The sequence below is a fragment of the Hevea brasiliensis genome, chromosome 9 (assembly GCF_030052815.1).
Source record: "Hevea brasiliensis isolate MT/VB/25A 57/8 chromosome 9, ASM3005281v1, whole genome shotgun sequence".
NCBI classification, from domain to species: Eukaryota; Viridiplantae; Streptophyta; class Magnoliopsida; order Malpighiales; family Euphorbiaceae; genus Hevea; species Hevea brasiliensis.
The window spans coordinates 11,150,628-11,166,215 of record NC_079501.1 but is presented as its reverse complement, the minus strand read 5'-3'; the positions used below and the strand labels follow the sequence as shown (position 1 = coordinate 11,166,215).

The following is a 15,588-nucleotide window of genomic DNA, read 5'->3' as shown; positions in this document are numbered from 1 at the left end:
ATGTGGATCGTGGGTTGGGTCTGCGTAGCATTTGTAGCCTTTGTTTCAAGGTCCCGAGCTAAGTTCTGCTCATGTAGTTTTCCAGGTTCTGATTTCTCAGTTTCTCTGTTGCTTAATTTCACGCTAATAAAGCAAATAATATCGCGCTTTTTAATTAATTGTGTAAGAAAATTTCAATTCCAGACTATAATTATGGGGACATTGAGCTCGGATTCTATCCTTCCGTGCTCCCAAACAGTAGACCACATTTTCAAGTTCGTTCGGCTTGGATGTTAATTTATAACACCAATCATTTCTTTTGAGTATTTGCTATCTGAGTTGATGTATAGTGTAGTGAGCAAAGAAAGGAAGCTGAAAAGACTGTTATGGGCAAATTTAGTGATGTCAAGCATGTGAGTGACGTTCTTTCTATGCGGAGCTCTGAAGTTTTTAGTGAAGCTTGTTTTTGCACTTTTCTTTGCTTTGTTATTTTCTTAGTTTTATTTTTTGGCTTTTAGAACTATTATTTTATTTTATTTAAAAAAAAATTAAAACAAAGAATAATGTTCTATGTCTAGGCGTCTATGGCTTGTTTTCTTCACTTGTTACTGTCTTTATTAGAATAACATTAGTTTTACTTTTACGTATTTACGTCTATCTTGCTAGTAAATGGAATAAAATGCATTGCATCAAAGTCTCTCTTATTCTTGAGAGTGCACAGGTTACAGTGAAGGTATGGGAAAATGCTAAAAACAAAAATCTTCCTTTAGATACCATAACTGGGTACTATTCACAGTTCCATTTTCAACTCCCCTCCTTCCAGTTCCGATGTTTAATGGAGGGTGTGTACCTGATTATTTTAACATCCAAAAGTTCTTTTGGCCATCAATTAAACAATTTTCTATTTAGAGCTAACTCAGAATTATACAATATTTAAATATTTTGAATTCCTGAAGCAAATTCACAACATCTAATTGGGTACTGGAATAATCCTTGCCTTTTCATTTCCATGAAAATGAGGAATGCTGTCTTAATGACTGTTTTAATGGATAAAAATACTCACTATCTCTTTCACACAAGGAAAATAACAACACCAAATAAGATTCCACTTTTAGATTCCTCTTGATTAGAAATTTCAGCTATTATTGTCAGTATTCAAGCATAAAAAAATTCATACTACTCGAAGATCATTATAATTGGAGGTTCTAGCTACTTGATTACTTTGCTCATGCTATGAATTTAACTGTTGTTACTTTTTTCTAGACTTGCTACAAATCTCTCTCGTAAAACCTAGTTTAATACAAGGTTTTTTGGGGCACAAAGAACATCAAATTCTCCTGTCTTTGATATGTGGTATGGTGGGTTGGGCTTCTCTGAATTGATTAGTTGGAACAAAATGTGTTCATTTGGAAAGTAGATGCTTCCCGGGGTTGAAAATGTAATGAAATGGATGCATATATAAGCAAAATAACTTATTAGAATGAAATAAAAATAGCTTCTGGCTATTCTATCCTAAAGTATAACAATATTGTTTCAATGTTGGAACATTGATTTCAGCAATTCAGGTGGTCAATGGTCCATGATTTGGATCATAGACTGCAGGGCGGTAGCTATTTTGACAACACTGGGTTAATATAATTGTACAATGTTTTATTTTCTTTGATTTAGATATTCTGATCCAAATAGTGCATCATCTTCGTTTTCAATACTTCTTGGATATGCCCCTCATCCTGATGGCCAGGTATGCTAGTTTGGCTTTGCCAAAATCATTTAAAATGCTCATTTAACTATTTCAATCTGATGTGAAACTGTTAAATTGAATTTTTCAGTATGCAATATTTTTGTAAAGTTGCTAAAGGGGATGGCACGCTAACGAAGCTTGAGTTACTCTCTACTTGTTGTAAGACATCTTTGTAATGGTACGCTTCTGATATCTTTTCAGTCTAGCCATGCTTAGTGGATGCAGAATGCAGAAATGGGACGCTTTTGTTATGTCTTAAACGTGAAACGCTTAAACATTCACGAGATTTCTCCAATTACAAATTTTTTTTCAGACAAACAATTTTATTTCACAGAAAGAAACCAGTATTGTGCATCTATCATATTGAACAATTTTTGAAACCCATCTGATTTGTCTTCTCATGCATTTTCAACTTACAATTAACTGCTTGTTGTGAATGTTCTTCACATTATAGTAATTATATTGACTTAGGATTATCATCCATGTTGCTGTTGCTTTCTCAAAACTGAGCTGCTCTTCTTCTTCCCAGCCAACTGAGTGCATCACAATTCTTTCATCTTATTACTACGGTGGGTGTTAACCAGGTTGTATTATTCTAAATTTGTTTGTGGTTGTTTTATTTTTAGAAATTACTCTTTTCCGTTTATGGTAATAACAAATGCATTCCCTTGGCTTCAGGATCTTTTTTGGCCCTCCACAAGGATCTTGTTTACTAGTGGTTCTTATGTATGTTTAACCTTCTATCATTGCCTAATTGGCCTTGATAATCAGAATGGATTTTGTTTTGAAATAACCTATCTGGCCAGAATAATCTTTGGACAATTCCTTGCAATGCTGTGGGAGATTCCTAACTGAATTTGATATACCATTGTTTGCATCTAGGATCCTTATATTTTCTAGGGAATGCAACAACTAGGTTGCTGATTCGAAATATGCAACATATTGTACATCGAATAGTGCAAAAAGGAATCAATCACAAAAGTGATTGAATTCCCAGAGACTCCTATCACTTGATTCACAAAATTTTGGTTCTTGATGAATTTATATTCTGTGCTCATGGAACTTGGTGATTGTGCTATGTTCACTGTTTAGTACAAATCAATACTCTGAATTTATTTCCTACTTTCTTGCAAAAGTATTGGGACTTCATGGCATTGGTAGATAGTGGTATACTCAGCCAGGGGCTGGGTCAACAGTTCAAGAGCCTAAACTGGAACCAGACTGGCTATAGGGAGCAGGTTTCGCTCCCCCACCCCCACCCCCACCCCCACCCCCACACCACAAAAAGCCTTGAAAGGGAACCGAACCTGTGGTTCCGGCCGATTTAAACTTTTTTTTTTTGTCTAAAAAAAGGTTGCAGTTTTAGAGGGTGACACATGGACCAAACCGTTTTTGAACTTAAACCTTCAAAAACCAGAACTGTAACTGAATTGGACCAGAACTGACTGAAATCCGGTCCGGTTCCAGTTCACTCCCTATAGCCAGAGTGGACCGCTGGCCAGGCCTAGATAGGGGAGAGGCATGGTTCATACATTACTTTCAAAGCATGTGCCTAATATTCCAAACAGCAAAGCATATGTTCTGCAGTAATAACATCCAACAAAGTCCATGCTAGGGGAGTCCTAGTCTTGAAATGCCAACACTTAACAAATGTGCTTTAAGGAATTTTATTTTGTGTTGTCTGAAGTGGTCAATTCATCACATTTATGATGGGCATAATTTGTTTTGCGTCCAAATGATCTGCTTGCTTGACAATCTTAATATGACCCGCAATCAGAAAACATGATGCACATGCAAAAAAGTGAAATGAAGGTTGAGTACTAAAAATCTTACTTAAATTGAGTAAATAGCAAATCTTAGGAATAAAAGGCAAAAAGCAATATAGACACTGGAAAATATTCTTATCTTTAGCATAAGGATTAGTTTCTTCCATTTGAGCACGAGAGAGAGGAAGTTTCTTTGTGATTGCATGTGCATTTGTGGGCAAAAGAAGTTTATATGCAGCTTTGAAAAGACCAAATACCAAAAACTTGGGTATGTGAGAATTAGGAATTTTACATGAGAGTTTGATAATTTTTGAGCAGATAAAATTACTGATTTAAAATTCCTAAAACCATATTCAATTGAAAGAAGAGGATATTTAAATATTACTTTTATGAGGCAGCTTAACTTAGGATTTCAATAATATAGTAGTATAATGCTTAGGAATTTTTCACAGCATAATATATATAGGCGGATAAGTCCTAATATCACGAATAAATCATACTATTCTGACATAATTAGTCATGTTGGCTATTTGTTAACTTTATTTATCAAAAGGCACCCATTTCTAGCTCAAATATAAGCCGAAGATGAGAAATTAGCATGGTTAATCACAGCACCAAAGTTTTTGTCTTCTTTCTCTGGTGGTGGTTGCTTGTAAATACTGAGATGTGAAGAGGAAAGATCAATTTTGAGAAGAAGATTTGCTGCATTTGCTATTGCCATTGAGAAAGAGGTAATTGCAAATATTAACGAATTTGGACAAGATGTGATATTTGTTGGACAATCTTGTCTCATTCATTGTCAATTTGCAGAGGACGAAATGCTTCCCATGATTTTGTCAGCAAGAAGAGATGCTATTCTTAATGTAAGTTACGTAAGTTGTACGCTGTTTGTATAGACTAAAAAAGAACTGCAAGCTATTTTCCAAAGAAATAACTTCACATTTTTTTTGGTGTGTTTTCTGAACTGCTTGTGAAACTAAAAAACTTCAAGGCCATTAAGAGGCATTAACATAGATCCCTCTCACAGGTTGAACGAGGCTGAACATTAATCAATGTGTTTAATTTGTTAGTTCCAAGATTGTAAAATTTTGGAGCCTGAATGTTGAATAGTTTTATTCTATTTTAAGACATGGATCTATTACGTCTATTGCATTTGGAATGCATGGCATGACTAACTTTGCAAAATTGAATTTGTTTTACACATTCGCGAAAGAGGGATATTAAGCAATATACCAAAAAAAAAAAAAAAAGAGGGATATTAAATGCAACAATGAAAGAGGGTAAAATTAGTAATGGAGTTAGTTTCTGATCTAAATGAACATAGAAAAAGCTGAGTTGAGCATTAGAAAATTTGAGCCATGGGAGATACAAGCAAGCAAGGCACATTAGGCAGAATTGGCATTAGAAAACTTGAGTTCAAATGAACATGCAATTGAGCGTCAAGGCACATTAGAAAGCTGATTTGGACATAAGAAAATTCGAGTAATTTTCTGATATAACAGGACATGAAGAAAGCTGAATTGTGCATTAAAAAGATTTGAGGCACATGAGATACAAGCTGGCAAGGCACATTAGAAGGCAGAATTGACACTAGAAAATTTTGAGTTCAAACGGAAATGGAGGAAGCTGAGTTGAACATAAGAAAAAATGAGGTACATGAGATAAATGCTATTGAGGAAACATAGCATGAAGCTAAATCTGAAATATTTTGACAGAACCCTCATTTTCAATGGTAAAGTTTGTTTAGCGTCAATCATTGACATCAGGTAGTCAGGTGCTCTACAATAATAATCACATGGATGATCAGGTGAAGGGAGCTATGCCTTAGAAAGAATAACTATGACTGCCTTTCATTAACCGTTTCGTTTGTCTGCATTATTGTTTCCACCACATAATATCCTCACAATCTGAAAAAAAAGTTTTCGAGTTTCCAACTCACAAAAACATAACATGTGCTGCCTGCCTCAGGTGTAACCAAACTAAGTCATCAATTTGTTAAACAGAATTGGATTTTCTTGTCCCTGATGATGCTTGAATCACTCCTTTTTGTTTGTTTGTTTGTTTGTTTGTGTTTTGAAGCTATATATTATTGAATTCTTTAGTCTTCCTTATTGAATCTGCATTGAGGTATCATTAACAAGGCGAGTCCTTATTTTAGGTATCACATCACATCATATTTGTACTGTATAAACAAAACGTACTACATGCTGGAGAGAACAGTATTTTTACATATGCAGGTTTCTGAGAACTGTAGCACATCCACTCAAATCTTGTTGGTACTGAACTCTGGGTTTTTGAAATGACTTCACATACATGTTGCTGGCTTTCGAGAGGTTTACCCGCCTAAGGTTAATTGTCTTCCTATCAGGTACAAATGAAATGAAGGAGCACATGGTCTACGGCCTTTGCTGGGAATTTTACCCTGACCGAATGAAATTCACTTGCAAATTTTAGCCTGAATATGTTGTGTGTGGTTCCCATCTGATAAATGGTTCCCATCATCCAATGCTCTTACTTGACTTTTTAGGCTGTTTCAGTCTTAGGATGCATCATCCTTTCAAGACTTTCAAAATGTCTTCTTTGCCAGGCAGAGGGGAACATACCACATGACCAAAAGAGCATAGACAATAGCAGAAGGCAGGTGTTTGTTTTTAGTCCCCTTCTTAACTGCATTGACGTGCATATATACTTATAGTTATTGCATTGTTGGGTCTATTTAGGAACTTGCTCTACTCTGTGTGATTGAGAAGTCACATTAGGCATGCACGAATCAAAATGTTGACATTTTAACAGGTGCTCATTCTGATCAATTCAAATTCATCCCAGTGCCTCTTTTTCCTTCGAAATAAATCCAAGATGAAGGTTCGAAAAAGACCACTAAAAGTTTTTTTGACACATAAAAAGAGTGAAATCCTTTTATGTAACAATGGTGAATGACAAAGAGCCTATTTGGCATTTTCAGGATTAAAATCAATTTGACTTTCTTTTAACAAAAAGGATTAGGCTTTAACTAAATGATACAACTATGTTCATAAGAAGCTCATACAAAAGCCAATTCAATGAACATTGAGACTTAAGAGGAAATACAAGTCACAGCAAACGCTTACCTCTACCAATACATTACATGGCAGTTCTTCACATTTCAATCCTTCACCAACAGCCTTCTAATTTCCAAAGCTAAACCGAGCTAAAATGGATATTTATATATTTTAAAGAAAATTCAAAAAAATACAGTAGTACATCTGGAATCCATGTCATCTCAGGTTAATATATCAAAATTTCGATGAAGTTCATATTCTGAAGCCATGATCTCTATGCACCTTTTAGGTAGGCTTTTCATGGTGTGAATAAATAAGAACCCACATTTGCATCCAAGCTAGCCGTTAAATAGAACCATAAGCAGGAAGTCCGAACGAGCGTTCATTTGATACGCATGCAACATGCCAAAAGAAGTAGCATTGAAGGTAACCGTAACCTAAGTTGATCACATGGATATTGAAATACCTTCATATGCTTTGTATAGCCATCAATTTAATTAATATTTTGAAGAAAATTGATTAATTGTGTATTAATTTAGCAATATTAGACATAATTAGCAATGAAAATTATCATTTTGATGTTAATTATAAATTCAATTTAACCATCTATATACTTTCTATTTTTCTTCAAAATAATATTTTAATTATTATATGATGACTGCATCGTTAAAAAAAAAAAAAAAAGGAAAGGAACAATGGCATCTGGTGTTATTGGTATGAGTGGCTGGCTTTTGAAGTGTTGCAGAAGAAGGATGCATCACTTGAGGCTCTTAATTGTGTGAAACGAGCAAAATGGGAACAACCCCACATGCCAATTAATTGCACAAGTCCTTGTTACATTTCGCATTAATTTTGAACCCCTCATGGCTTCATCCCTATACATTATATATTTTGCCCTTATCTCTTGGGACTCTGATTTTTTCTTTTTTAATTTTATTCTAATTAAAATAAGAATTCGAGAATTTATAATTTTATAGACAACTTTAATACCGTTAAAATAGAATTTTAAATGTGTATCTCACACAAAATCTATAAATCAGATCAAACCATATGAAAGATATGCACAAACTATATGCACTTTCAATTTTAATAAAATTCAACTCATTTTTTTTTAAATTGTAATAAAATACATTAATTTTTTAAATTTATCATGGTACTAAATTTCTTTGATAAATGTTAGACTTCTTGGATCCATATACATATATTAGTCAAATTTCAAAAACAATGGATTTTTTTTTTCGCTTGAAGCTTATAGGAGACTTTAATATTTTAGATTCATGCAGTAGCCAATAGCTATGAAGCGCTAATTGATGATGATTGGCATATAGCAAACGGCTTGTGGTTGAGAGTCTCAAGTCGTCAATTCCCCATCTTAATTTCGTCATGTGACTTTGTTTTGGCTTTATTCTTGCAACTAAATATCAGATTGTTTTAGGGTATCCAAGGATCAATTTTGGACTCTTTATCACATATTATTTATCTTCATCTATCCTTCATACCCATTGCACATATCGTTTTCAATTCACGAAATTTATGCCTGATAAAGCCATCAATGCTATTTCAATTTCTGTTTTCCTTTTTTTACTGTTAGAAGAAAGAATACAAGTAATGAAGAAAAGGATTGTGTATTTGTCTGTGTCTCATTTACAGAGATATTATATCTATTTATACATGAAAATATGAACTAATTTGGACAAGAATAATAATTGCTATAATTATGCTACACAAATCTCCTATAATCATGCTAATTGCTATAATTATGCTACACAAATCTCCTATAATTATGCTAATTGCTGTAATTATGCTAACACGGGGAACTCAAGGTGGTAGCACAGGTGCCAACTTGAGTTTGCTTAAGAGATCCTGAAAGCGAGCGGGAGGATGCGTTTTGGTGAATATATCAGCGGTTTGGCTGACAGAGGAGACAGGAATCAAACATATGGTGCCATGAGCAACATGATGACGCATAAATGACAATCAATTTCGATGTGTTTGGTACGCTCATGAAATACATCATTATGAGAAATCAGATGGCACTTCTATTATCGCAATGAAGCATTGTGGTAAGAATGAGTGACACCCAATCGATTAATAACCACCGTAACCAAAGTAATTCGGATGTAGCATCAAGAAGAGCACGATATTGATTCGTGCTAGAACGTGCAACAACGGTTTGCTTTTGCTACGCCAAGAGATAAGAGAATTACCCAAGAAGAAACAATAACCAGTTGTAGAGCGACGATCTGTCAGATCACCAGCCCAATTAGCATATGAGTAGCCAGATAATACTAGGGAGGAGGTAGCGGAAAAGTGCAAACCATGAAAAAGAGTGCCTTTGATATAACGAAGGATTCGGCATCGCAGAGAAATGAGTTGAGCGAGGCGGACATAAAACCGGTGACGGATGAATAGCATATGAAATATCAGTCGAGTAATCGTGAGATAAACAAGACTCGACAAGTCGTTGATATAAAGTAGGATCATCAAGAGGAGTGCCATCAAGAGGTGTAAGTTTGCAATTGAGCTCCAATGGGGTTGATCTTTGTTTTGCTATCGGTGATGCTGCTCGAGAAAGTAAGTCGGATGCATACTTAGCTTGAGATAGATAATAGCCATCAGAATTTTGGGAAACTTCAAGACCCAAAAAAATAGCTGAGAGAACCCAGGTCTTTCATTTCAAAATGTTGATTGAGATAATGTTGTAACTCTAAAATACCAGATGAATCATCTCCTGTTATTATCATATCATCAACATAAAGCAACAGAAGAACAATACCACTTCGGCATGAGTGAATAATGCAGAATCACGTGGACTAGAGAAAACCAAGTTGAGCAAGAGTGGAACTAAATTTGGCAAACCAGGCCCTGGGAGCTTGTTTTAATCCATATAAGGCTCGTCAAAGTTTGCAAACCTTATGAGGAGAATGATAACCAGGTGGAGGATGCATATAAACCTCTTCTGTTAAATCACCATGAAGAAAAGCATTTTTGACATCCATCTGGAAAAGTTTCCATTTATGAACTGCAGCAATAGCTAAGAGACTGCGAATAGATGTTAATCGGGCCACTGGAGCAAAAGTTTCTTCATAGTCGATACCATACTCTTGAGTGTACCCTTTGGCTACTAAGCGAGCTTTGTAGCGTTCAATAGTTCCATCAGAACGGGTCTTGATTTTGTAAATCCATTTGCAACCAATAGGGGTCTTGTTTGGTGGAAGATCAACTACATCCCAAGTATGAGTTTTCTCTAAAGCCCAAGTTAACGTTATAGCTTGCTGCCAAAGAGGGTCAGTACTTGCCTCACGATAAGAACGAGGCTCATGAAGGGTTGCAATAGTAGAGTAACAGTGAAAATCAGAAAGATAATGAGGAGTTTCTCTTACACGGGTAGAACGACGAAGAGTAGTGCTAGGAGGAGATGCAGGCGCAGGTACTGGATCAACAACTGGTGCCGATTCAACAGGGGCAGGTGTAGTTGGGCTAATATTGAGCACATCACAATCACCTGGATCAGGACTTGGAAACAGCTCTTTGGAGGAGTCAGTGAAAAATAGAGAGTCAGTATTGACAGAGTGATGAAATTTGGAAAGAGAAGAGAACATAGTATTTTCCCAAAAGGTAACATGACGAGAGATGCGTAACTTATTAGAAACAGGATCCCAACAACGATACCCTTTGTGTTCAATGCCATAACCAAGAAAACAACATAGACGAGCACGGGGTTCTAATTTGGTATGTTCATGAGGTTGTAAAAGAATAAAAGAAACACATCCAAAAGGTTTAAGGATGGAATAGTCAGGAGGTTGTCCAAACAACTTTTCAAAAGGAGATAAATTATGAAGAACCAAGGTAGGAAGACGATTAATAATATAAACAGCATGAAAAGCTGCTTCTCCCCAAAATTTTTCTGGACATGAGGCAGAAAGAAGAAGAGTACGTACAGAATCAAGAATATGGCGATGCTTATGCTCGGCTCGCCCATTATGTTGAGAGGTGTGAGGACAAGAACGTTGAACAACGGTGCCTTGTTGACTAAGAAACTGAAGTAAAGAAGAATCCGATATTCCATGGCATTGTCTGTTGGAGAATTTTAATGTCACAAGAGAATCGAGTTTTAATCATTTTTGCAAATGTGATGTAAATTTGTGATAACTCGATCGATGTTTCAAAAATATATCCAAGTAAACCGAGAATAATCATCAATAAATATTACAAAATAACGAAAACCATTTATTGAAGAAATAGGAGAAGGACCCCAAATGTCGAATGAATGAAACCAAAAGGAGTGTTCAAGTAGTATTATTATGAGAAAAAAATAATGCAGGTTGTTTTGCAAGCTGACAATTTAAACAATTAAATGACTCAAACTTAGTAGATCCTAATAATCCACGAGAAATTAAAGGCTGAATTTTACTGGTAGAAGCATGACCAAGACGAAGATGCCATTAGTGAATGGAGGACTTAGGGATTGTAGCTGCAGACACAAATCTCCGAGGAAGATGTAAAGATGTAAGCTCAAATAATCGACCCACTCTGCGACCCTCCCCAAGAATCTGTCCCGTTTGTGGATCCTGTACCTGGACACCATGGTGAGAAAAAATAACATTTAGTCCTTTTTCACACAATTGACCAACAGAAATAAGATTGAGTGCCAAATTAGGGATATAATAGGTGTCAGGGAGATGAAGATTTGAGGTAGACACATGACCAGTATGTGTGATGTTCATTTTAGTACCATTTGCAGTATGGATTGGTGGTAAGGAAGATACAGGTTTTGCAGAAGACAAGAATTTAAGATTAGTGGTCATATGATTACAACATGCAGAGTCAAAAAGCCAATAAGAATTACCCGGAGTGGCAGACATGGCAGCAGGAGAATTAGAAGAGATAACCTGTTTGAATAGTGCCTCAAGATCACTCATGGTGATGGCAGTAGAGCCCTCAGTAGCAGCAACAGTAGTGACAGAGGAAGATCCAGGCTTTGAGACATTCTTGAATTTAGACTGCCCTCCTTTTGGTCTTGGAGGACGTGTGGGACAATGTTCAAGAATATGACCGTAACCATGACAATATTTGCATTTTATAGTAGGACAATATGCAAAAGCATGACCAATTTGATTACAATTCTTACAGAGTTGATTGCCAGATTTCTGATGTGAGGATCGAGTAGTTGCAAGAGCAGCTTCAAATTGAGGAGTTTTATCCAAAGCGAGACGAGTCTCTTCAAAAATAATCTCTTGAATAGCAGTTTCCAATGATGGGAGTGGATTTCGATGTAGCAGGGACACTCGAACGGCCTCATATTCTGATCGAAGAGCCATTAGAACTTGAATGAGATGAAGATGATCTTCACTGATTTTGGCCTGAGATATTTGATTCCAAATAGGTTGGACCTGGGCAAGAAAATCATTCATGATTGACTCGCTTCTTGTTTCATATTATGAAGAGTAGTCCACAATCGATAATAGTGGGCAAGTCCGGTGGTGCGATATCGATTAGCCAAAAATCCGATTTCTTTTGCGAGTCATAATTAGCAACCGGATGTGGATGGATGAGACAGAGGTATTGTGAAACGGTGATGATCTGATGATTTTTACTATCCCAATCCTCAAGACGGTCAGCAAATTTTGCATCAGTTTCATCGTTCTCTCTTGTCGGCGCAGTGATATCTCCGGTAACAATACGCCAAAGCTTACGACCTATCAAAAAACTTTTCATTCCTTGAACCCAAAGATTATAGTTGGAACCAGTCAGAACTGTTGCAATAGGTCTTGAAATATCAGATTTCTCCATTGATAACAAGATGAGGAGAAAAAAAAATGGTATAATAATAGGTATGAAAGAATGAACCAGAACAGGTTGTAGAGAGAGCAGAGAGACCCCAAAAACTAGAAATAAAAGCTTTATGGCTCTGATACCATGTTAGAAGAAAGAATACAAGTAATGAAGAAAAGGATTGTGTATTTGTCTGTGTCTCATTTACAGAGATATTACATCTATTTATACATGAAAATATGAACTAATTTGGACAAGAATAATAATTGCTATAATTATGCTACACAAATCTCCTATAATCATGCTAATTGCTGTAATTATGCTACACAAATCTCCTATAATCATGCTAATTGCTGTAATTATGCTAACATTTACATTGAAATAATGGAGGAAAATATCAGAGATTGATTTACTTACCATCTGGTCATTTTGCAAAGGATAAAAAGAGAGAGCTGATTTTAGTTTGTGATTTCTGATATATTCTGCTTATTAGTTATTGTTTTTTAAGATTAAATTGACTTCAAGTACAAATCATCCTTGTCATCTTAATTAAGTTTCAGATATGTTCTCTGTATTCTCTGTAGTTTTATTTATTTATAACTAGGAAATATAAAACTGTAGATGAATAGAATTCTGTATGCATGTTAGAATATGATCTCCAATGCAACACAAGAACATTGAGGAAGTACATTTACAGCTCTCTTCCAACGTGTTTATGCATATGCCTGACTCATGAGATCATTAATTCTACTTCCATTTGCAAGTTGGTTTTGGTTGAATTTCCAGATAATATTTTATTATTAAGATCACCTATCCATCAATTATAGACAATCTAAATGGATTCTTTAATTCAGAAATTGTACGATACACTAGCTTAACATTTTTCAACAAGTTAACTAAATTAATATTGGACCTTTGGATTCCATTTAAATATTGCATGTTTTACAGTCATTTTCTTCTGACACTCACCAAGTATATTGATCAGAAAGAGTAAAACATATATATATATATATTGTCTGATCAACCCAACTCAGATTGAAAACGTCATGTCTTTACATGGAAAACAATCAAGAAAATGTGTTTTTTTTTTTTTGGTCATATGTAACTAGAGGAATATCAGATCTCTTTTACAGCAGCTGAATATGACTATATCTTATAATATATCTGAGATTTAGATTGGCTATTAGCTGATTAAAGATGGTTAATTAATATTAGTAAGTTTTATATTAGTCAAACCGAAATAAAAAAAAATAATTTTCAATTATAGTAAGGGCAACTAATTAATGCTAAATCCATTATTTAATGGTTGTATTCATTTGAAACGAGTCAATAATCATGCAATCTTTTTGACAAACAGACATTTTTTGGCTAGCTAAGTAACTATGTTGGAGCAGTGATGAATCACGCATGTAGACACCGTTTTTGATAGCTCCAGCGAGCAAGCAAGGCAAGTAACCTAGACATAACATGCAAATGCATGATCACCACTACAGAAGTGCAGGGTATGGGACAGCTTTCTGCAATGTGTTACATGGAATCTGGCTTCATACTCCAGGACTTTGGCATACAGTATTTTTTATTGACATCATGATGAGAAAATTACTAGAGCTAGCATGCACACACACAGTAGAGCTACGACCTTTAAGTTTGCGTAAAAAGCCTCGCAGCCAAGACTAATGTGGTATGTATAGAATGTATCAGATTTTCATCGAAAATCATGGGCAAGCACAAATATAGAAAGAAGTTTAACGTTTTGGATTTAATTATGAATTTATGAGAGAAGAGAGATAAATACATATTGTATAAAACCAATCAACTTATGTTAGAATTGCCCACTTATAAACCTCTCCACCTCTTTATATAAGCAAATAAAAGACTTGGAAGAAAGAGGCGCATGGCTTACGAACACATTTGAAAGCTGACGAGGTCCTGATTCCTCAGGCAGTCAATGAAAGATTCTCAATCAAACTCCCTTTAATATTTATGTTATCATCGTTTTGCATGCTCCATAATTAATCTCCATGACTCGTGCCCTTGATCAGGAGAGCTTAATTAGCTTTTGTCAAATATTATTGTGTTTTCCTAGCTTCCAAATTCCACGTCGACAATCGATCTGACTTCTAGACCAGGAATCTCGCCGTTGAAAATTGAAAAAATATGAAATACTGTATTAAAAATGTCCTCATTCATTTGCCCAATGGAAAAAAAAAATGTCCTCATTCACATGTGTCCCGCCTTTTATGTTACATTATCAAGAGATTAATTATTATTAATTAACAATATTTTAGTGAATAATTTTTTTTATTTAAATCTGATTATTATAAATCAATCTAAATAATTTTTTTTTTTGTCAATTTATATTTTAAATACATAATGAACCGGTCTAAATAAAAATTTTTCATTAGCAAGTAAAATAAAACTTCACTTTTTCCCCTTTTCCATGACAAGCCAGACTAGAGGGGATGATAAATAATAGAGAAATAAATAAAGAAAGAGATAAAAGACAACTTAAATTATATTGTTCTTAAATTTTTTCTATGGATATGAATAGTGAGTTGACTTTGATTCTTTATATAGACATTAAAAGGACTCTTATATGAAGAATGATTTATTATTTGAGATAGAATTCATTATTTGGAGAAAATTTAATTAAAGTGAAATTCATAATTTTTAATAAGGTGAGATATTTATCCTTAATAGATAATATTTATATTAGATTAGAACTCATGTATTTTGGGTTGGTTATGAAAAAATAAAAATAAAATTATGTGGTTATTTTTAATAAAATAAACATTACCTTATTAATAACTATTATTTGTTATTAAGAATATGAATTAGAATTAAAATTAAAATAAAAAGTTGTGAAAATTCAATAAAATTAATCCAATTGATAAGGGTGTAATTTTTTTTTTTTTTATCAATAAGGGTTTGATCATGATAAAAAAATACTAAAAAAACTGTTTAATTTTAAATATATCAAGTTAATGTAAAAAATGTTATTTGTTAAGATCCTTAAAAAATTAAATTTGATATAATATTATTTAAAAAAAAAAAGTGGATTAGAAATTATTACAAAAAACCTAGTCAAACTATTAGACCATTTCAGAATTTTAGAGACGACGAGACGACACTTGCCGTTCCCGTTCCTTGAACCAAAATGTAAAAAGTAGCATGCGTTTTTTTTATCCATTTGGTCAACAATGTCATGCACGTATTCCCATCTCCACCGTCCACCGGAGCAAGCTCCCACTTCTTTCTCTGATTATTTGTTTGCCGTTCAATTTTTAAT

At 34.5% G+C, this 15,588-nt stretch overlaps 1 protein-coding gene and 1 pseudogene across 1 annotated transcript; one reads left to right on the top strand and one right to left on the bottom strand.

Annotated features, from left to right (window-relative positions):
* LOC131182804 (peptidyl-prolyl cis-trans isomerase CYP23-like) lies at positions 1–4,382 on the top strand (annotated as a pseudogene).
* Positions 4,383–10,969: 6,587 nt separating this feature from the next.
* Positions 10,970–11,911, bottom strand: LOC131182803 (uncharacterized). Its single transcript, XM_058152115.1, has 2 exons — positions 11,417–11,911; positions 10,970–11,101 (listed from the first exon to the last, which is right to left on the bottom strand). Exons 1-2 carry the CDS (start codon positions 11,843–11,845, stop codon positions 10,970–10,972), a joined length of 561 nt encoding a protein of 186 aa, XP_058008098.1. The 5' UTR covers positions 11,846–11,911.
* Positions 11,912–15,588: the final 3,677 nt, after the last annotated feature.

Bases quoted from the DNA above. Each gene is read 5' to 3' on its own strand.
- LOC131182803 (XM_058152115.1), bottom strand. From the start codon at position 11,845: ATGGCTCTTCGATCAGAATATGAGGCCGTTCGAGTGTCCCTGCTACAT. The intron at 11,102-11,416 runs GTTATCTCTTCT...CATGGTGTCCAG, and splicing joins TTGAGGCACTATTCAAACAG to GTACAGGATCCACAAACGGG.